This window comes from Muscardinus avellanarius (assembly GCF_963383645.1).
Source record: "Muscardinus avellanarius genome assembly, chromosome: 13".
In the NCBI taxonomy this organism is placed as follows: domain Eukaryota; kingdom Metazoa; phylum Chordata; class Mammalia; order Rodentia; family Gliridae; genus Muscardinus; species Muscardinus avellanarius.
The window spans coordinates 23732990-23756485 of NC_137799.1; the positions used below are offsets into that span (position 1 = coordinate 23732990).

Below are 23496 nucleotides of genomic sequence, written 5' to 3' on the forward strand. Positions count from 1 at the left end.
TAAATCAGCTCTAAAAGGAAGCATAAGAAATTATATATATATTACATATATATTATTTGGAACAGGGTCTTGCTAACTTCCCACGCCTTGACATCAAATCTGTGATCCTCCTGTCTGGGTCTTCCAAGTACAGGGCTTCCAGGGGTATGCCACCATGTCTGGTTTTATTTTTTTTTTCAAGTGTGAAAAAGTTTAAAAAGAATCTCCTTCTCCCAATCTTCAAATAAGATGGATTGCCAGACTGGGGTGCTGTGTTTCTTGGGGTTTTGTTCTATTTTTTAATTCTTTCTTTATTTTTTTGACACAGGGCCTCGCTAAGTTGCAGAGGGCCTCAGTAAGCAGCTGAGGCTGTCCTCAAACCGCGATCCTCCGGTCTCAGCCTCCCGAATGCTGGGATTACAAGCGTGCGCCACCACGCCCGGCCTTTCTTGGGTTTTGGATACACTCGATACATAGCTACGAGGGCCCGCGTCCTCTAGTCTGGGAAGCTTTACAGGAGGAAGAGAAGCCCGGAGGCCGACCTGTCGCTGCTCTCACAGCCTCTCCATCCGCAGTGTGAGGTGGGCCTGGCCTAGGGGCCTGGTACCGTTGATTAGCTCTCTCTCTCTCTCTGTGTTGTTTCTGTTATCGATAGATAAAGACGAGTGCCAGTTTGGAGCCTCCGTGGTCTGTGGGAACCACACGTCTTGCCACAATACTCCCGGAGGATTCTACTGCATTTGCCTGGAAGGCTACCGAGCCACGAACAACAATAAGACCTTCATTCCCAACGACGGGACCGTCTGCGCAGGTGATCCACGGCGGCAGCGGCTGGCCCCGGCCGGGCAGGGAGGGTCCCGCGGTGGAGGGGAGAGGGCGGCCGGGTGCCGTGTGACCTCAGGGACTCGCCTTGAAGAATAGCCAGGAAGGAAATTTGGACAAGACTGAGTTTTCGTTAACAGTAGGGAATTCATGTTAGTTTTGTCAGAATAATGGCCGGGTGGTATATAGAATAATAATATTCCATTTTTGGGGGATGCGTGCTCAAGTGTCTAGGGGCCTCATGAAGAGTCTAGTGTGTGGTCTAATGGATTTTTCCTGGTGGCCTATCGGAGTTGCCAACACTATTATTTTTCCGGTCCTGTGTGTTTGAAACACTGACATTAAACTACAAGAAGAGGTCCTTTGAACGTGGTGTGCCACCTGCAGGTCCCCGTAGCTGCACGTGGGGTTTCTCAGGGTCACCCTAGCTCTTACCAGTTCTGAGCACACCACCTTCTGAGGGCCCAGGGCGAGCCGGGCTGCCAGCTTGCGTTCCGTCACTGTGAAGTCGCTGGCCTTGAGAGCAAGCCGAGTGAGGAGGGCATTCTGGGAACAGAGGTAGCTCTGTAAGTCATATTTCTGGGCATGTATTACTTGAATATAGGGGTGGGCAAAATCCTAATTTTCAGTGGCAGTACTATTATCTAAATTGTACTTATAGCATGTTATGGTAATAATAGCTCCTTCCTTCCTGCAGATTGAACTCAGCCACACACACTCCAGCCCTTTTTATTTTTTTTAATTTTGAAACAGGGTCTTACTGAGTTGCTGAGGTTTTTGCTAAGTTGTTGAGGCTGGCCTCGAAACTATCATCCTTCTGTCTCAGCCTCCCAAGTACTGGGATTACGGGCATCTACCACCATGCCTGGTTAGCTTTTTTTTTTTCTTTTTTTAAGAAAACCTTTGAACAGTCTTGAAGAGGAGAGGCAGGAGTTGGTCCCGAGGTGGTTTAAATAGCCTTCATGATGCTTAAAAGCGTTGTGATATTTATATGTTGGGGGGAGTAGAGGAGAAGAAGGTATGTTTTATCTTCCTACCCTTAGGAACCACAGCTTCTGATGCTTTGCTTTCGTCTTTTGGTCTATGCCAAGGGGAGATTCTTCAGAGGATCTAATTGAGCTAGCCGGGTGTGGTGGCACGTGCTTGTAATCCCAGTATTTGGGAGGCTGAGATAGGAGAATTGCAGGTTTGAGGCCAGCCTCAGCCACTTAGTGAGGCATTCCTTAACTTAGAATCTGTTTCATAAAGAATAAGCATAGGACTGGGGGGCTGGGGATGTAGCTTGGTGGTAGAATGCCCCTGGGTTCAACCCCTAGTACTGAAAAAAAAAAAAAAAGATATAGTTAATTTACTTCTCATATGAATGAGTGCATTCTATAATATCCCATTCTTTTAGGTAATAAATTACTGGCTCTTTGGTCGCAGAAGTGCAGTGTTGCTGTATTAAATTAGGTATTTTGAAAAGGAGCCGGGCCCGCTAATGTGTGTCTGCAATCCTGGTACTTGGGAGGCTGAGACAGGAGAATCACGGGTTCGAGGCCAGCACACAGTAACTTCATGCGATCCTGTTTCAAAATAAAAAGTAAAAAGGGCTGGAGGTATAGCTCAGAGGTAGAATGTCCCTGAGTTCAATCCCTGCTACCATAAAAAATTTAAGTAAGGAAATAAATAAAAAGAAGCCGGGCGTGGTGGCGCACGCTTGTAATCCCCGCGCTTGGGAGGCTGAGACAGGAGGATCGCACAGGTTCAGAGCCAGCCTCAGCTATTGGGTGAGGCTCTCGGCAACTTAGTGAGACCCTGTTTCCAAATAAAAAAATATAAAAAAAGGTCTGGGAATATAGCCCGGAGGTAGAAAGCTTCTGGGTTCCACCCCCAGTACCACCAAAAAAAAAAAAAAAACAAAAAAAAAAAACAAAACAAACAAAAAAAAAAACCCAAAACAAAAAAAACCCAAAACCTCATTAAAAACAGCAGAGCCCTTGCAGGAGAGCGATCTCTTCTTCGTCCCTGGTCGCCCCTTGCTCCTCCCGCCTCGGTCCTGGGCGGACAGCTGCCTTCGCCCCGGGGGGCGCAAGTCTCAGGAAAGCAAAGGTGGCGCTGGAGTCCAGGGAGCGCGTGGTTTGGCAGCGAGGACGGGGAACGTTCTGGGAGATGCAACACCTGAAATTGTGTTTTCAAGGCTGTGAAAGTTTTCCAGAAAAAAAAAAACAACAACTCCTATAACCATATATTTATCAGTATAGTTCCAAGGGATGTGTGCAACTTTTATTTAAAGTTCAGAAGGAGGAGGAGGAAGAGGGAGAGCGTGAGGAGGACTTAGAGGAGGAGAGGAGGGGAGGAGGGGAGAGGAGGAGGGAGAAGGAAGTATTTTCTGCAAAGGCCAAATAGGTGTCAGCGGAACAGGAGCTGAACCGATCTGCCTGGAGCGAAGTCCCCCTGAGGCTCTGCGGCTCTTTCTTCTACTTCTTGTGATTATTTCATGATCTTCCCTTTAAAAAATTGAGATATGGGACTTTTCTGCCTCCAGGCAATACTCCCAGACCCATTTTATATTTTATTTGGAAGCAGGGTCTCACGCCTGGCCATAACCCCCACTTTTTGATACTGGAAATTGAACCCAGGGAATTCTACCTCTGAGCTGTACCACTATCCTTGTTTTTTGTTTTTTGGTGGTACTGGGGTTCCTGGAAGCCCTTCTACCTCCAGGCTACACTCCTAGACCTATTATTTGGAAACAGGGTCTCCTAAGCCAGCGCGCGCGGCTGGCTTCGAACCTGCGCGATCCTCCTGTCTCTGCCTCCCAAGCGCGGGGATGACAAGCGTGCGCCACCACGCCTAGCATCCTTGTTTATTTTAAAACAGGGTCTCACTGAGTTGCTGAGGCTAGCTTCAAACCTGCAACCCTCCTATCTCAGCCCCCCAAGTACTAGGGTTATAGGTGTGCACCACCATGCCCGGCAAAATTCCCCCTTTGGAAGTGTCCAATTCAGGGGTTTTTAGGATAATCATCAAGTTGTGCTATATTACCACTCTTTCATTTTAGAATACTTGGGTCACTCCAGTGAAGCCCCATGTCCACTGGCAGTCATTTCTATGACTCTTCGTCTGGAGGCCTCCGGGGGCCCTTCATAAAAGCCAGTGGATGGATAGCTTTTCTTCTCGGTACCGAGGTTCTTTCTCCTAGAATTGCAGTTACCAGAGGAACAATCGAGGACTTCAGCTGAGTGGAGCCCAGCCACTTTGGGGGGATCAGCCATTACTCAGCGTCTGCCTGGAAGTGCAGGCTCTGAAGCCTCATCCCTGGCTCCGAGGATGCTGCGTCCAGAAGTGTTTTGTAGCTTGTCGGGGCGCAGTCCAGCTCAGGAGCCGGCGGCAGGTCGGCCTCCGTGGACATCTTCCAGGGCAGATGAGGATGAGCCCCGGGGGTCCTAGGCTGGAGGATGACAGCCACATCTGGAGAACCTGCAGATGTTCAGGCCCCAGAGCTGAACAACTTCTGGGAATTGTGGAAACTCTGCTGTGGGGTGGGTAGGGGAAGAGGCTCTGTGGCCTTTCTGGCAGCGTGGCGTGACCTGGACTGGGAGTGCGTGGAGAGGGATGAGACTCACTGGAGTGCGGCCTGCCCGGCCTCCACGGCAGAAACTGCCCCCTGCGCGCTGGCTTCCCGCCCGCTGAGTGTCCCAAGCCTTGGGATCCATCCTAGCGCCGAGGCCGCAGCATCCTTTTTTTTCCCTAGCCTCATCTCCTGCAGCCTGGAGGGCCTCATGGTCTTGCTGCTGGTGAGATGTAATAATACCTCGGCCTGGGCTGAGAACGAGGATAAAGGCAAACAAAACAAAACAAAACAACCCGAAAATCCTAGAGGGTGCACGCTCTGCCAGTGATTAATTCCCGGAACCGCCACCCCGAAGCCCGTGTCCTGGAGGTCTCCCTGATGAGGCCGGTTCTAGTTGTAAGGCCTCGCCCTGACCAGTGTGAGGCCAGCTCTGTCACTTTCCCAGGGCAGGGCCTTGCTCTCCATGTGAGCCTTCAAATCTACCAGGAAAGCCATGTGACCACTCCTCAGAACCAGCCCAGCCACCCACGCGCATGTGTGAGTGTGTGTGCACGCGTGTGTGCACTGTGCGTGCTTACGCAAGGCACGGGCTGTGAATGAGCTACCTGTGGCGGGGGGAACCGAGTCTGTTCAGAGGTGAGGCCTATTTGGTGTCGTAGCTGGTCTTCATTGAAGGCTTACTATGTGCTGGGCACTCTGCCGAGTGTTTTTCATACATACCTTATTTATTTATTTTTATTTAATTTTTTGCAGTACAGGGGATGAAACCCAGGGGCATTCTACCTCCGAGCTACCTCCTCAGCCCTGTTTTTTATTCTTTATTTGGAAACAGGGTCTCACTGAGTTACAAAGGGCCTCACTAAGTAGCTGAGGGTGTCCGGGAACTGCGATCCTCTGGTCTCAGCCTCCCGAGTGCTGGGATTATAAGCGTGCGCCACCACGCCCGGCTCCATACGGATCTTACTTAACTCACACCAAAAAACCCTACTACCCTTAGCTTCTTTCTACATAAGAAGTTCAGAAAGATAAAGGGACAAACCTGAGTGCAGCTAGTGAGTAGGAGAAGCAGCCCTCTCACTTGGACCTGTTCAACTCCCAGACCTGTGCTGTTCGCCGAAAGGACTAAATGTAGAACCGCTGGGTCCCGCGGCCGGGCCTCGCGTCCTGCGAGGTTTGCTCTTTTCTAGCCAGGAATTGTCCTGGCTGTGATTAAGCTTAAGTGGCCTGCCTACAGAATGGGGCCAGGGACTGTCCTCTGAGTCGTCAGGGATGTTGGTGAGGGTGCTCAGGACTTTTTATTCAAAAGCAAACATGCGCCCCACACTTGTTAAGATGGTGGCCATAAACAGACCAGAAAACAAGAGCTAATGAGGACGCGGGGAAACTGAAACCCTGTTGCTGTTGGCGGGAACATAAAATGGTATAGCCACTGTGGAAAATGGTATATTTCCTTAAAAATTAAAAATAGAAATACCCCATGATTCAGCAGTTCCTCTTCTGCATGTGGACCCGAAACAATGGAAAGCAGTACCTGGAGCGTCTGTTTGTACACGCGTGTTCACAGCAGCAGTGTTCACAAGAGTCAGGTGGTGGTGACCCAAGTGTCCATCTAGGAGTAAAAGGATAAGGAAACGTGGTATATATGTGCAAGGGAATATTAGTCAGCCTTGAAAAGGAGGGACAGGGCTGGAGGTGTTGCTCAGTGATCCAGTGTGTGCTTGGCATGAACAAGGACTTATCCCAGCACCGAAAACATTTTGACACGTTATAATAGTTATCTTGAGGATATTTAGGCTGAATGAAATAAGCCTGTCAATAATAGAACAAGTATGTGATTCTATTTATATACGGTACCAAATTAATCAGATTTATAGGAATAGAAAATAGAATGGCGGTTTCCAGGGGCTGGTATGGAAGGAGAAATGGGGAGCTGGGTGTGTGTTGGGGGTATTGGGGAATTGAACCCAGGGGCATTATGCCTCCAAGGTACACTCCTAGTCCTTTATTTATTTATTTGTTTGTTTATTTTGTGGGTCTGGGGATGGAACCCAGGGTCTTTTGACCTTCGGGCTACACCCCCTTTCCTATTTTTTATTCTTTATTTTGAAACCGGGTCTCACTGAGTTGCAGAGGGCCTCACTAAGTAGCTGAGGCTGTCCGCAAACTGCGATCCTCCGGTCTCAGCCTCCCGAATGCTGGGATTACAAGCGTGTGCCACCACACCCGGCTATTTTTTTGTTTTGAAAAAGGGTCTCACCGGGTTGCTGTAGGTCTCACTGTGTTGCTGAGGCCTGTCTCAAGTCTGTGATCCTCCTGTCTCAGCCTCCCAAGTACTGGAATTCCAGGTATGTGCCTCCATACCTGGCTGGAAGCTGGTGTTTATTAGGCATAGAGTTTGAAGAGAGTTCTGGAGATGGATGGTGGTGGTGGTTGCTCAATCCTGTGAATGTACTTCACACCATTGAACTCTACACTGAAAAATGGTTCGGGTGGTAAATTTTGTGTGCAGGGAAACAGGGCCTCACCAAGTGGCAGAGGTCCTCCCTAGTTTGCTGAGTCTGGCAGTGAAACTGTGACCCTCCTGCCTCAGCCTCAGTACCAGGATCACAGGCGTGCAGCTCCATTTTACTGGTTTGGTTTCTCTTGGCTATCTGTGATGTCCTCTATTCCTGCCTCCCCTGTTTTATTTTCAGGGCCTCGTGGATGCTACACACAGTACTGCTGAGCCACACCCCCTTTTCTCGACCTTATTTTCTGAAATGTTTCACTGGCTGGAGTTTTTTTTTTTTTTATTTTTATGAAAAACAATTTTTTTTTCCAGAAAAGAAATGTCATTGGCATAAATTCCTGAGATCATTCATATTCTAAAATGTCATTTCTTTGCTTAAATAGAGCATGGTGTTTTGTTCTCCTTTCCTTGAAACTATACCTATTACTTCATCGCTGTGTAGCATTTTGTGGGTCAGAGGTGAAGTCTGGGGTCAGGGTGGGTCTCTTCCTCATGGGTTAGCCTTCCTTTTTCTCACGAGGTTTCTTTTTCTTTTATTCCGTGGGATTCAGAATGGCTCTTATTTTTATTTATTTTTGTGTGCTGGGGAATCTAACCCAGGGCGTCATGCCTGCCAGGCAAGCGCTCTGCCACTGAGCTACACCCCAGATCCTCTTTTTTTTTTTTTTTTGGTGGTACTGGGGTTCCTGGAAGCCCTTCTACCTCCGGGCTACACTCCCAGACCTATTTTTACATTTTTATTTGGAAACAGGGTCTCCTAAGCCAGCATGCACAGCTGCACGATCCTCCTGTCTCTGCCTCCCAAGTGTGGGGATTACAAGCGTGCGCCACCACGCCCGGCTCAGATCCTCTTTATAAAATAACAGCTTCAGCCGGGCATGGTGGCACATGCCTGTAATCCCAGCATTCGGAAGGCTGAGACAGGAGGATCTAGGTTCGCGGACAGCCTCAGCTACTTAGTGAGGCCCTCTGCAACTCAGTGAGACCGGTTTCAAAATAAAGAATAAAAAATAGGGCAGGGGGTGTAGCTTGGAGGTCGAATGCTCCTGGGTTCCATCCCCAGACCTGCAAAATAAAATAAAATAAAATAAAATAACAGCTTCAATGAGATGTAGTTCATGTGCCCTAAAAGGTATTTATTTAAAGTCTACAATTCAGTGGTGGTCAGTATATTCAGAGTTACAGAAATATTACCACTAATTTTAGAAGATTTTCTCCTCCCCTAAAAGAAACCCCATACCCACTGTCTCCCTGCTTTCTGCCTCTTGCTGGCTGAGGCAACTGCAAGTCCTCTGCCTGTCTCCACAGATCTGCCTCCGCTAGAGCCTGCACAGTGTGGTCCTGGTGATTCTGAGGTTCTTAGGTGGTCCATACCTGGCTGTCAAAGTCTACCACCTATCAGCCACATCCCTGCCTTTCCCACCCGGGGGTAGGGAGGTGGAGGAGGTGGGAATTCTGCATGTGGGGCATGCAAAGATTGGGGGTAGGACCAGGGAGCCCCAGAACCTGGAGGTGGGTGAGGGGGTTTAAAAGAGGCAGTGGGAAGCTGGCGCGGTGGCGCACGCTTGTCATCCCCGCGCTTGGGAGGCGGAGACAGGAGGATCGCGCAGGTTCGAAGCCAGCCGCGGGCGCTGGCTTAGGAGACCCTGTTTCCAAATAAAAATGTAAAAATAGGTCTGGGAGTGTAGCCCAGAGGTAGAAGGGCTTCCAGGAATCCCAGTACCACCAAAAAAACAAAACAAACAAACAAAAAAAGGCAGTGGGAGAAGCTGTGGTTAGCGTTCTTCCAGAGTCTGTGGCCAGTTTTATTTTTTAGCCGATGCCCTATGTTTCTTGCAGGAGAATGACTTTCGTTTTTCAGTATTCGTGACTGTGTCTCCTTAAGTCTACTGGGAGGCCGAGACAGGAGGACCGCACGTTCTAGGCAGCCTCAGCAACTTAGTGAGAGCCTCAGGAACTCAGACCCGATTTCAAAATATAGAAAGCAAAATAGGCCTGTTGGTGCAGCTCCGAGGAAGGCTGCCTCTGGGTTTAATTTCTAGTTTTTCTGTCTCTGTCTCTTCTTCTCTCTCTCCTACACGCACATACACACACACATACACACACACACACACACACACACACGTTTGTATTTGGATGTATAGGCAGAGGGTTGTTTTCCCTTTGACAGTAGTTCTTATATATCCACTTTCTTTTCTTCTGCAATTCCTCTTGAGTGGAATTAAATTGAACATTTGGGATCTGTCTCTATAACTTTTTTCTTTTGTCCCATATTTCCATCTTAGATATTTTTTCTATATTTTTGGAGAATTTCTCACACTTTAATTTGCAAATTTCTGTTTTGTTTGTTATTTTTTGGCAGTAATTAATCTATCATTCAATGTCTCTAGTGAGGTCCTTTTTTTGTATTCATAATTCATTTTTGGTTTTTAAGATTTCACTGTTACCTGACAACATAGAGGTATGAAATGATTAAAGAGACAAGGAGAAATTGGCAAGCGCAAGATTCAAATCGAGACGATCTCCTACCTTCTAGTCCATTATTCTTTTTTTTTTTTTTTTTTTTTAATTTTATTTTATTGGTGCACTGTATTCATACATCACAGTTGGATACAAACTTTTGTAGACATACATGCACACATCGCCCAGTCAGCCCCCACCCGATCCCCACCCCATTCTCTCCCCATCCCTCCCTCCCATGCTTGGCTTAGTGGTTGACATCTAGTATTATAGCAATTTATCCAAAATTAAAAATGATAATCTCACATAACAGTTTCATTTGTCTGATACCAAGCTTTTGATGACTTAAAGATAACATTTTAATATTTCTTTTTGCTTTCTTTCTTACCAGAGCATATTTTTTTTCTGTTTTTTTAGGTGAAACTATCATATATTTATTTTTCAGAAAAAAATCTATCCTGATATGGAATATGGACTCTAGATACCCAAAACAATCTCGAAGCAAAAACAAAGCTAGAAGATGTATATTTTCTGGTTTCAAACCATATAAAGCTACAATAATTAAAACAGTGTAGTACTGTTCTAAAGGCAGATATATAGACCATTGGAGTTAAATACAAGCCTAGAGCTAACTTCTTCCCTATATTGTCAAGTTATTTTTGACAAGGTTTCCACGAAGATTTGGTGGTGGAAATAATAATCTTTTAACTAAATATTGTTGAAAAATAATAATTACATGAAAAAGAATAAAATTGGGCCCTTACCTAATCCCACATATAAGTATTAACTCAAACTAGATAAAAGACCTAAATATAAATCTTAAGACTATAAACTTTTAGGAGAAAATCTGGGTCATAAAACCTCACAACATTGAAATTAGCAGTGATTTCTTGGATATGATTTCAATGGCACAGGCAACAGAAGAATATACAAACTCCCTAAAAAATAAAAGAAAATATTGTATATCCAAAGACAATGTAAACAGAGTTAAAAGTTACTAATAGAATTGGATAAAATATTTCCAAATGCTATATCTGAAGGTATATTAATATTCCAACTAGAAATCCTAAAAATTAACAACAATAAAGGCAAACAATACAATTTAGAGATAGGTAAAAGACTAACTTAAATAATGAATCTCCACAGATAACCAATCTTAGTTGTCTGTTGGATGGAAACTCTTGTTTCTCTGGTTCTGGTGAGTGTTACCTATTTCTTCTTTGTAGTTAATCTCTTTGAGTATTTTCTCTAGCGCTGGTTTTGAAGACATAAATTCCTTCAGTTTCTGTTTGTCATGGAAGCTTCTTATTTCTCCATCTAATTTGATAGAAAGTTTTGCTGGATAGGAAATTTTTGGCTGGAAGTTGTTTTCTTTCAGAGTTTGGAATATGTTACTCCAAGCCCTTCTGGCTCTCATGACTTGGTTTGGGAAGTCTGGAGTGATTCTAATTGGTTTGCCTCTGAATGTCACTTGGCCCTTTGTTTTTGTTGCCTTTAAGATTCTCTGCTTGGCTTCCACATTGGTCATTTTGACAATTATGTGGCGTGGGGATCCTCTTCTCCAATCCTGTCTAAAGGGAGTTCTATAAGTTTCCTGGACCTGCGTATCGACCTCTTGCTCTATATTTGGAAAATTTTCTGCTATTACTTCCTTGAAGAGATTGTTGATCCCTTTGGTATCACTTTCTTTTCCCTCCTCTATTCCAATTATTCTTAGGTTAGCTCTCTTAAGATGGGCCCATATTTCTTCAATGTCAGATTCCTGCTGTTGGATATCTTTTTCTAGATTAGAAACTATGCATTCATTTTTGGATTGCTCATCTTCTAAGAGCGAGATTCTGTTCTCCATGTGGTCTAATCGGTTGTTTGTGCTTTGAATTGAGGCCTTTACTTCATTAATTGCATCCTTTATCTCTTTTTGGCTCTCTCTGAGTTCTTTTCGAAGCACCTCTATTATTTCTACAGTTATTTTCCTTATTTGATCTTCTAGAAATCTCTGATTTTCTGTTTTATCAGGTTCTGATGTTGTGGGGTTGTGCACATTCATTACTTCAGTGTTATTCCTCTTTCCCATGATTTCGGAGGTTTGTGCCTTCTCTGGGTTCTTCCCTTGGGTCACTATGGCTTCACTTAAGGTTCTCTGGATCTCGAGTCTGTATTATCTCAGACCCCACTACTCCTTTACTGGGTTGTATCACAGAGTCTCCGACCCAGGGAGTCGATAGAGGCTGCTTTAAACTATGGGGGGTGCCAGGTTGCACGCTCTCCTATGGTGTGATATCTCTGCCACCACCACTCCCTCACTGGGTCAAGTCCCAGGAGGCACAATACTGGGATTTCTCCTCTGTGGCCCGCAATTTGACTCACTGTTCTTGAGTACGTAGATGTAGCTGTACTGGACTCGGTGAATTCACTGCTGCTGCCGCCGCCGGTGGCAATATGGCGCCTCCGCCATGCCCTCGGCCATGAGGCTGGCGTATTTTTTCTTCTCTGGTTTTGATTTTCACTCTGAATCCCTGCAGCGTGTGCTGAGCTCAGCCACTGGGAGCTTTAAATGCTGTCTGCGCTGAAAGATCCCGCCTGGCTGTTCCGCATCGGCTTACCTCGGCTTGCTGTAGCCGTCCGCTGAGTTCGCCGCTGCTGCCGGCAGTATGGCGCTGCTGCCGCGTCCTCGGGCGTGTGTGTCTCCTCTGTGGCCCTGCGCTCTGTTCTCAGTCCGCTTTCTCTCTGGAGCCTGGTGGTTTTTTTTGTTTTTCTGGTGATGGTGTTTTCTGGCTATGAAAGGCGCTCTTTTTGTGGTAATGGAGATTGGTTGTTAGCGGGACTCTTAAGCCCCGCTTTTCTCGGTCGCCATCTTCCCGGAAGTCCCATTATTCTAATTAATATGTTTGTTACATATAATTAAAGAAAACATACTTTTTAAGGATACATCTGTGTATGTTATAGATAGGAATGTAAAAAAAAAAAAAGATTTCACTGTTGTGTTCTCAAACTCCCCCTGCCGCCACCCCCACCCCCACCTTTTTGGTACTAGGGATCAGATCCAGGGCCTTGCACATTTTTTTTTTTTTTTTTTTTTGGTGGTACTGGGAGTGGAACCCAGGGGCTTTCTACCTCTGGGCTATACTCCCAGACCTTTTTAAAAATATTTTATTTGGAAACAGGGTCTCACTAAGTTGCTGAAAGCCCATCACTAAGTAGCTGAGGCTGGCTTCGAACCTGTGCGATCCTCCTGTCTCAGCCTCCCAAGCGCGGGGATCATAAGCGTGCGCCACCACGCCCGGCGGCCTTGCACATTTTAGGCAAGTGCTGTACCTCTGCGCTATACTTCTATGAGCCTTTCCTATGTTTTATTTTGAAACAGGGTCTCATTAAGTTGCCAGGCCGGCCTCGAACTTGCGATCCTCCCGCCTCCACTTCCTGAGTAGCTGGGATTCCAGGTGTGCACCACCACGCCCAGGTTGAGTTCTTTTTGTTGAATATTAGTGAACTAAGGATGGATGTTGGTTTTGCGAATTTCTAGAACATACTGCCAAGTATTGATTGAGCATTGCCCATGCTTTCGGTACTTATTATGTGGAGACTATACGGGAAGAAACCTTAAGGAATAAAAGAAAATTGATGATAAAATTGGAAACAGATATCCACTTATAAGAATAGGTAGAGATTTTGAAAAAAAAAAGGCTGACCCAATGTGTCTTCTTTTCTCTTTCCACTTTTCTCTCCTTTTCCTGTATTTGGGGCGGGTCTCAAGACATAGACGAGTGTGAAGGGCCTGGGCTGTGTGGGCCTGGAGGACGGTGTGTCAACACAGACGGGAGCTTCAAATGCCACTGTATGGCTGGATACGTGCCCAAGAACGGGCCTGCGCCTTTCCACCCGACCAGAGACGCCACAGCATGCGCAGGTGGGTGTCTCAATCCAGCGTCTCAAGCGGAGATTGTGTGGTTGTGACTTTATCACTTGCCGATGTTTGTAGGTCTGCGTTGGGGGTGTGGGTAGAGACTATCTGCTCCTTTGCACACTTATACAACCTACAAAATAAAGCAAACAATAGCCTAACCAGCATAGAAGGGGCCATGTTAAAACAGCTGAAATTAGAAAAGTTCAGGTACTTTAGTAGTTAATATATATTTTGATATCAACTATGTATGTTAGATGATAAACACAGCCAATCTGAGGAATGCCTAGCATCTCAAAAGTGATGTTAAAAATGATCAAGGTAGAGCCGGGCGTGGTGGCGCACGCTTGTAATCCCCGCGCTTGGGAGGCGGAGACAGGAGGATGGTGCAGGTTCGAAGCCAGCCGCGCTGGCTTAAGAGACCCTGTTTCCAAAAATAAAAAATAGGTCTGGGAGTGTAGCCCGGAGGAAGAAGGGCTTCCAGGAACCCCAGTACCCCACACACACACACACACAAATGATCAAGGTACTTATTATATCTTAAGGTATTTTGCAACTCTTAGTTTTTACTTCATCAGACTAGCTGTCTCTTTAGTTATATATTTAATATATATTAATGAGGATTGACCACTAATTTGCTTTAGCTGTGTGCATATAGAGATGCTAGTATCTCTGGAAGATCAGAGGGTCAATCAACACAATCATTGGAAACGTGCCCAGAAGTCATGTGGAAATGAGCCAATGACTTAAAACAGGGCTTGGGGTATGCGAGAGAAATAGGGTAGAGGTGAAGAGAAAGAGAAAGAGAGAATTTTGAAAATTTTCATTCATATAGTGATGAATTCAACATGAATTTTGTTTTGCAGAAATAGACTGTGGCCCCCCTCCTGATGTCCCAAATGGCTATATCATAGGAAATTACACCTCTAGGCTGGGCAGCCAGGTTCGTTATGGTTGCAAAGAAGGATTTTTCAGTGTCTCAGAAGATACAGTTTCAAGCTGCACCGCCCTAGGAACATGGGAGACCCCAAAGTTAATTTGCCAAGGTGAGTTTGCAAAAGATTCAGGCTCGCAGGCGGGTGTGGTGGCACACACTTGTAATCCCAGCATTCGGGAGGTGGACACCTGGAGGATCGCGGTTCGCGGGCAGCCTCAGCTACTTAGTAAGGCCCTCTGCAACTCAGTGAGACCCGGTTTCAAAATAAAGAATACAAAATTGGGCAGGGGGTGTAGCTTGGCAGTCGAATACCCTTGGGTTCCATCCCCAGACCCTCAAAAAAAAAAATTCAGGCTCCCAGTTATACCACCTTGAGATTGTTTTTATATTTCTTTCTAGATTTCACCTTGGAGTTATAAATAAATTAAGTAAACCTGACATATCCCTATTTGTTACTAGTAGGTTTTCAGTTGTTTTTTTTAGTAAGAGTATCTTGTCAACTACAAATGATGATAATTCCATCTTTTGTTTTTCTATATTTATAAAAAGTTCTGTTTCTCTCTTGATGGGCTACTTGGTCAGTGTTTTCAGAACACAAAGGTAAATAGTGGCGTTGACTTTGAAAGTTCTTGTCTCACTTCTGACTTGTGTGGAGATGGTTTTGGTGCCTTGCCTCACGGCTGTGGCATTTGGGTGTTCTGTGTGACTGCCTATGTGCGCTTGTACGGCACCGAGCGCCAGGTACTGCCCTAGACACGATGTAAGCAGATTCATTCAGTCCTTACGCTAACCCCATGAGAAGGGGCTGTGATCATCTTCTACCAATGAGACCATTCCTCTGTGAAAGAACAATGCAATGGAGAGTTTAAGTCATTTGTTTTAGGTCACACAACTAGTGGGGCAGCTGAAATTTGAGTCTAGGAATTCTAGTGTCCAAGGTTGTATTTTTAATCACTCTGTTATACTCTTTGTTTTTATTTTTATTTTTATTTTTTAAATTTATTTTTATTGGTGCACTGTAATCATACATCACATTGAAATATAAGACTTGAGAGGATATACAAGCACACATCATCCAATTAGCCCTCATCCAGTCCCCATCCCATTCCCTCCCCCCCCTCAATTCCATGCTTGTTTGATGATTAACTTTGATACATATGTTTATGTACCTCCTGCTTTTTAAAGAGGCTCCATCCTCCCCTATTCCATACCCTCTGATTGATCACCTTAATTGCTTCACTATAGGGCCCTTTTTATAGCTCGACCTCTTCCTGTTGCCCGTTTCCTCCTAGTTATTGCTGATTAGGGGAAGCATCTGCTTTTAATTTTCTGCGATATTTCTCTGTGCATGCTGTGTTGCAAATACCGATCCCACTCTTGATGGCCCCAGTTGTGGCCTGGCTACCCGGTGGACTGATCCAGACCTCGCTGGCTCAAGCAGTGGCCTTGCCTCATGGGAGGCCCCGGTTCTGCCCTCGCTGGCCCCGACACTGGCCTATCCCCTCAGATGGCTTCGATCCTGGCCTCGGAGGCCCCAGCACCGGCCTTCAGGCTCCGATGTTAGCCGATGGCCCCGGCATCGGCCTAACCCCTCGGCAGGCTCCGATCCAGGCCTCGGAGGCCTCAGTAGCGGCCTTGCCTCACGGAAGGCTCCGATGCCAGCCAGTGGCCCCGGCACTAGCCTAACCCTTCAGCAGGCTCTGATCCCGGCCTCGGAGGCCCCAGCATCAGCCTTGCCTCGCGGCAGCTCCGATCCCAGCCTCGCTGGCCCCAGCACCGGCCTAACCCCTCGGCAGGCTCGATCCCGGCCTCTGAGGCCTCAATAACGGCCTTGCCTCATGGAAGGCTCCGATGCCGCCGTTGGCCCCAGCACCGGCCTAACCCCTCGGCGGGCTCTGATCCCGGCCTCGGAGGCCCCAGCACCGGCCTTGCCTCACGGCAGGCTCCGATCCCGGCCACGCTGGCCCTGGCACCAGCCTGACCCCTCGGCAGGCTCCGATCCCAGCCTCAGAGGCCTCAATAATGGCCTTGCCTCATGGAAGGCTCCGATGCTGGCCATTGGCCCCAGCACCGGCCTAACCCCTCAGCAGGCTCCGATCCCGGCCTCGGAGGCCCCAGCACCGGCCTTGCCTCACGGCAGGCTCCGATCCCGGCCTCGGAGGCCCCAGCACCAGCCTTGCCTCACGGCAGGCTCCGATCCTGGCCTTGGAGGCCCCAGCACCGGCCTTGCCTCACGGCAGGCTCCGATCCCGGCCACGCTGGCCCTGGCATCGGCCTGACCCCTCGGCAGGCTCCGATCCCGGCCTCAGAGGCCCCAGCACTGGCCTTGCCTCACAGCAGGCTCCGATCCCAGCCTCGTTGTCCCCGACACTGGCCTAACCCCTCGGCAGGCTCTGATCCTGGCCTCGGAGGCCCCAGCACTGGCCTTGCCTCATGGTAGGCTCCGATCCCGGCCTTGCTGGCCCCGGCACTGGCCTAACCCCTCGGCAGGCTCCGATCCCGGCCTCAGAGGCTTCAATAGCGGCCTTGCCTCACGGAAGGCTCCGATGCCGGCCAGTGGCCCCGGCACCGGCCTAACCCCTCAGCAGGCTCTGATCTCGGCCTCGGAGGCTCCAGCACCGGCTTTGCTTCGCGGCAGGCTCCGATCCCAGCTTTGCTGCGTCCGTTGCCGGCCTCACCCCTCGGCAGGCTCTAATCCGAGCACCCTCTTCGCCCAACTATTTGTCCCACATTCTCGAGGGTGCGTGGTGGTGGTAGCATTCTGCCTCTGGGGTCATTACTTCAAAAGTTCCAGGTGTAATGTATCAGATCTCTGCCTCCCCTGAGTACTGGCCACTGCCATTGCCTCCACTATTTCAAATCTTTCCCAAGCTCTTTTTCCACTCTGAATGTTGTCCAGTCTTCCTAAGCATGCGCGATGGTAGCATTCAACCTTTGGTGTAATTTCTCCAAAAAAAAAAAAAAAATAAGGTTGGTAGGCTCCGATTTCTGCTTCTCCTGAATACAATTCTTCACTGCCAACACGGAGACTGCTTTCAGCACCGCCTTTCTCCTTGGTCTCCACTAAAGTTTCTCTCCTTACAGGTGATGTCCAAGATTCTTAACAATGTAGATAAGAAGCAGTCCTCCTTAGCGGGGAATTTTTCCAATAATTCCAGTTCATTTGGATAAGTTTTGTCTGCATCTCCAGTATTCTGGCATCCGCCACCTCCTTGACCCCTCTCCGATATTTTCCTTTTTTCTTTTTCTTTTCCTTTTTTACAGGGTCCTTCCGGGTGGAGAGGGGGGTCACCTAGGGGCGCCCCGCCAGCGCCTGCCCACCTGCCCAGGGTCGGGGGCCCAGGGGCCTACTCTTTGTTTTTATTACAATTGGTTTTTCGTTTACATTAATTGTGTATGTGTGTGTGTGTGTGTGTGTGTGTGTGTGTGTAGCACTGGGGATTGAACCAGGGGTATTTTATCTCCCAAGCTAAATGTCTCTAGTCCTCTAAAAAACATTTTATTTTTTGAAAAAGGGTCTTGCTCGGTTGCTGAGAGTATTGCTACATTGCTGAGGCTGTCCTCCAACCTGTGGTCCTCCTGTCTCAGCCCCCTAAATCACTGGTATTACAGGTGTGCACCACCATGCCCGATTTGGTTGATTTTTTACTTTTTGATCTCTTCTTCTTTGAAACTACTACCTTTAATAGCTTTGGCTGTTTATAAGCTCGAATAAGCATCAGTGCGTTTTAAGTTTCCTAGGATTTTTATTTAAGTTAGAAATGAGGTGGATTGTCTTTTGTTTGTTTGTTTTTGGTACTGGTTACCGAACCCAGGGGGCATTCTACCTCCAAATTATACCCCGCACCCTTTTTATTTTTTTAATTTTTAACTTTTAATTTTTTATTGGTGGTACTGGGGTTCCTGGAAGCCCTTCTACCTCCGGGCTACACTCCCAGACCTATTTTATATAAATATATTTTTATTTGGAAACAGGGTCTCCTAAGCCAGTGCGGCTGGCTCCAAACCAGCGCCATCCTCCTGTCTCCGCCTCCCGAGCGCGGGGATTACAAGCGTGCGCCACCACGCCCGGCTACCCTTTTTATTTTTTATATTTGAAACAGAGTCTGGCAGAGGTGCTGAGGGTCTTGCTAAGTTGATGAGGCTGGCCTCGAACCTATGATCCTTCTGTCTCAGCCTCCCAACTACTGGAATTATAGGTATATGCCACTTTGCCTGGCCTTTTAAACAGATTTTGATAGTTATTACCTCAAGGTTAAGAAATGATTAAGCTACATTTCAGTTCTAAGAATCTTTCAGTGGGTCAGTGAAGGTGCAGAACGTGGATTAGAATGTGCCATAACAAGGAAGGCGGCATCAACAAGGTAGAGAGAGTCAGCAGTGTGGGAACATGCCTGCGCACGATGCATCTGACGGGGGCTAACGTCCAGGATATACAGAGGACTCAAGGACTTTACAGAAAAACGGCTGATTGAAAATGGGCAAATGATCTGAACAGACCTTTCTCAGAAGAAGACAGAGGTGTCCAACAAGCATATGAAAAAATGCTTTACGCCAGTACTCACCAGGGAAAGGCAGTTCAAAACCGCAGTGAGCTATCCTACCCCGCGAGCATGGCTATTATCAGAAAGCAAAACCAAAAACACTTAGGCCCTTTGTAACACAGTGAGACCTTGTTTCAAAATAATAAAAAAATAGGGCCCGGGGTGTGGCTCTGAAGTGGAATGCCCTGGGTTCCATCTCAATACCACAAAACAAGAAAAAACAAACAAACAAACAAACAAACAAACCAGAATCTCACCAAATTACTGAGAGCCTCACTAAATTGCTGAGATGGGCCTCTAACCTGCAATCCTGCTGTCTCAGCTTCCCAAGTCCTGGGATCACAGGCATGTGCCACCACACCCGGCTTATTATTATTTTAATTTTCAGAAAAGATGCAAATTGACAGCGGCAGCTTCAACAACTTAAGATTTTGAATTTCCACCAAGCCAGGAGGAGCAAGGGTGGGAGGAGTTATTTTCACCATGTTATGGACAGCGAATGCAGAGTGCAGGTGTGTGTGGTAGATACCGGGACTGAGAAAGCTGGAGCCCAAGAGGAGACAGGAGACCAGTGCGCTGCCTGCTGTGAAAGGCTGAGACCTGGGAAAGGCCCGCGGCCTGTGCGCTCTCCTTCCCGCACAGCGGCCGTGCTACCCGCAGAACAGCCCAGTGGAGAATGGTAACGTTGGCAGGCGAGGTGTAGGGCTCTGGGAGCATCTGTCCTCCCGATAAGCTCCCCTCCTTTATGGTGTCCGTCGTCCTTTCAGGCTGGGAATTCTTACCATTGGTGTGTCTGATATTGAACACTTTCTTTGAGAATTCATTTCTGCCAGGGTGGCCCATGCCTTTACTTGTGGCCATTCAGGAGGCTGAAGCAGAAGGGTCTCATGTTTGAGGCTGGCCTGGGCAACTTAGGGAGACCCTGCCTTAAAATAAAAAATAAGGGCTTGAGGTCCGAGCTGCGCCCTTGGTCCTATTTTAGTGTTTTTTTTTTTTTTTTTTTTTTTTTTAAGGTACTGGAGATAGAACCCAGGGCATTCTACCTCCGAGGTATACTCCCAGCCCTATTTTTTATTTTGAAATCGGGTTTCACTGAGTTGCAAAGGGCCTCACTAAGTAGTAGCTGAGGCTGTCCATGAACCACAATTCTCCTGTTTCAGCCTCCCAAATCCTGGGATTACAAGTGTTGTCCACCCTGCCTGATTTCTTCCATTTTATTTATTTATTTATTTATTATTTTTTGGTGGTACTGGGGATCCTGGAAGCCCTTCTACCTCCGGGATACACTCCCAGACCTATTTTATATTTTTAAATTTGGAAACAGGGTCTCTTAAGCCAGCGCAGCTCCTGGCTTCGAACCTGCACGATCCTCCTGTCTCTGCCTCCCAAGCGCGGGGATTACAAGCGTGCACCACCACGCCTGGCCTGATTTCTTCCATTTTATTTTATTTTATTTATTTTATTTTTTTACTTTTTTTTAAATTGGTACACTGTATTCATACATCATAATGGGACAAAAAAAAAAAACTTTGTAGACATACATGCACAGATTGCCCAATTAGCCCCTACCCAATTCCCACCCTGTTCCCTCCCCATCCCTCCTTCCCATGCTTGGCTTAGTGGTTGACATCTAGTATTATAGCAATTTATCCAAAATTAACAATGATAATCTCACAGAGCAGTTTCATTTGTCTGATACCAAGCTTTTGATGACTTAAAGATAACATTTCAATATTTCTTTTTGCTTTCTTTCTTACCAGAGAATATTTTTTAGGTGAAACTATCATACCTTTATTTATTTATTTTTCAGAAAAAAAAACTATCCTAATATGGAATATGGACTCTAGATACCCAAAGCGATCTTGAAAAAGAACAGAGCTAGAAGATGTATATTTTCTGATTTCAAACCATATAAAGCTACAATAATTGAAACAGTGTAGTACTGTTATAAAGGCAGATATATAAACCATTGGAGTTAAATAAAAGCCTAGAGATAAATTCTTCCATATATTGTCAAGTTATTTTTTTTTTATTTTTTATTATTTTTTTTTTTCGGGTCTGGGGATGGAACCCAGAGACATTCGACCTCCGAGCTACACCCCCTGCCCTAGTTTTTATTCTTTATTTTGAAACCGGGTCTCACTGAGTTGCAGAGGGCCTCACTGAGTAGCTGATGCTGTCTGCGAACCGCGATCCTCCAGGTTTCAGCCTCCCGAATGCTGGGATTACAAGCGTGCGCCACCACGCCCGGCTTGTCAAGTTATTTTTGACAAGGTTTCCACGAACATTTGGTGGAGGAAATAATAATCTTTTGACTAAATATTGTTGAAAAATAATAATTACATGAAAAAGAATAAAATTGGACCCTTACCTAACACCATATACAAATATTAACTCAAAATAGATAAAAAACCTAAATATAAAACTTAAGACTATAAACTTTTAGAAGAAAATCTGGGTCATTAAACCTTACAACATTGGAATTGGCAGTGATTTCCTGGATATGGTTTCAATGGTACAGGCAACAGAAGGGTAAACAAACTCCCTAAGAATTAAAAAAAATATTATATATCAAAAGACAATGTAAACAGAGTTAAAAGTTACTGATAGAATGGGATAAAATATTTCCAAATGCTATATCTGAAGGTATATTAATATTCCAACTAGAAATCCTAAAAATTAGCAACAATAAAAGCAAACAATACAATTTAGAGATAGGTAAAAGACTAACATAAATAATGAATCTCCACAGATAACCAATCTTAGTTGTCTGTTGGATGGAAAATCTTGTTTCTCTGGTTCTGGTGTGTGTTACCTAATTCTTCTTTGTAGTTAATCTCTTTGAATATTTTCTCTAGCGCTGGTTTTGAAGACATAAATTCCTTCAGTTTGTTTGTCGTGGAAGCTTCTTATTTCCCCATCTAATTTGATAGACAGTTTTGCTGGGTAGGAAATTTTTGGCTGGAAGTTGTTTTCTTTCAGAGTTGGGAATATGTTACTCCAGGCCCTTCTGGCTCTCTTGACTTGGTTTGGGAAGTCTGGAGTGATTCTAATTGGTTTGCCTCTGAATGTCACTTGGCCCTTTGTTTTTGTTGCCTTTAAGATTCTCTGCTTGGCTTCCACATTGGTCATTTTGACAATTATGTGGCGTGGGGATCCTCTTCTCCGATCGTGTCTAAAGGGAGTTCTATAAGTTTCCTGGACCTGTGTATCAACCTCTTGCTCTATGTTTGGAAAATTTTCTGCTATTACTTCCTTGAAGAGATTGTTGATCCCTTTGGTTTCACTTCTTTTCCCTCCTCTGTTCTAATTATTCTTAGGTTAGCTCTCTTAAAATGGGCCCATATTTCTTCAATGTCAGATTCCTGTTGTTGGATTTTTTTTTCTAAATTAGAAACTATGCATTCATTTTTGGATTGCTCATCTTCTAAGAGCGAGATTCTATTCTCCATGTGGTCTAATCGGTTGTTTGTACTTTGAATTGAGGCCTTTACTTCATTAATTACATCCTTTATCTCCTTTTGGCTCTCTCTGAATTCTTCTCGAAACACCTCTATTATTTCTTCAGTTATTTTCCTGATTTGATCTTTAGAAATCTCTGAATTTCTGTTTTATTGGGTTCTGATGTTGTGGGGTTGTGGGCATTCATTGCTCAATTGTTATTCCTCTTTCCCATGATTTCGGAAGTTTGTGCCTTCTCTGGGTTCTTCCCTTGGGTCACTGAGACTTCACTTAAGGTGCTCTGGATCTCGAGTCTGTGGTATCTCAGTCACCACTACTCCTTTACTGGATTGTATGGCAGAGTCTCAGACCCAGGGAGTCGATAGAGGCTGCTTTTGACTATGGGGGGTGTCAGGTTGGGCGTTCTCCTATGGTGTGATATCTCTGCCACTGCCACTCCCCCACTGGGTCAAGTTCCTGGGAGTGCAGTACTGGGATTTCTCCTCTAGGGGCCGCAATTTGACTTACTGTTGATGAGTGCGCTGATGGAGCTGTAGTGGACTCGGTGAATTCGCTGCTGTTGCCGCCGGTGGCAATATGGCGCCGCTGTCACACCCTTGGCCGTGAGGCTGGTGTATTTGTTCTCTGGTTTAAGCTCTGCTCAGAGTCCCTGTAGGGTGTGCTGAGCCCAGCCACTGGGAGCCTTAGATGCTCCCTGCGCCGAAAAATCTGCCGAATCCACTGCTGTTCCGCAGTGGCTCACCGAGGCTCGCTGTCCGCCACTCCTCTCTGGAGCCTGGTCGGCTGTTGAGTGCCTTGGTCTGGTGCTGTCTGGTGAATTCGCCGCTGCCGCCGGCAGTAAGGCACTGCTATCGCGTCCTCGACCGTGAGGCCGGCGTATCTCCTCTGTGGCTCTGAGCTCCATTTTGAGTCCCCCTCCTCTCTGGGGCCTGGTGGTGCAAGGAAAGATGGCGCCCGCCGCTCCGCGCCGCGGCTTCGGCCACAGCACTGCGGTCTGGTTTCTTTCTGGTGTCTCATTTTTCCAGCCCTCTTTTTCTCTGTCCCTTGTAATCACATTTTTTTTTTTGTTTCTCTGCTGATGGTGTTTTCTGACTATGAAAGGCGCTGATTTTGTAGTAATAGAGATTGGTTGTTAGCGGGGCTCATAAGCCCCGCTTTTCTCCGTCGCCATCTTCCCAGAAGTCCGATTTCTTCCATTTTAAAGATGAATAATGTCTCACTGTAATCCACGCATGGTGGCATATTTCTATAATCCCAGTACTTGGGAGTCTGAGACAGGAGGATTGCAGATTTGAGGCTAGCCTTTTCAACTTAGCATAACTCTCA

General features: G+C 46.3%; 1 protein-coding gene across 1 annotated transcript in view; it reads left to right on the plus strand.

Annotated features, from left to right (window-relative positions):
* Positions 1 to 23496, plus strand: part of SUSD1 (sushi domain containing 1) — a gene marked incomplete at both ends in the record, with an annotated part of 127605 nt that overhangs the window by 14655 nt on the left and 89454 nt on the right. Inside the window, 3 exons of the mRNA XM_080708912.1 lie at positions 635 to 790; positions 13081 to 13233; positions 14094 to 14273. Coding sequence (XP_080565038.1) covers positions 635 to 790; positions 13081 to 13233; positions 14094 to 14273 — 489 coding nt within the window. The remainder of the gene's footprint in view (positions 1 to 634; positions 791 to 13080; positions 13234 to 14093; positions 14274 to 23496) is intronic.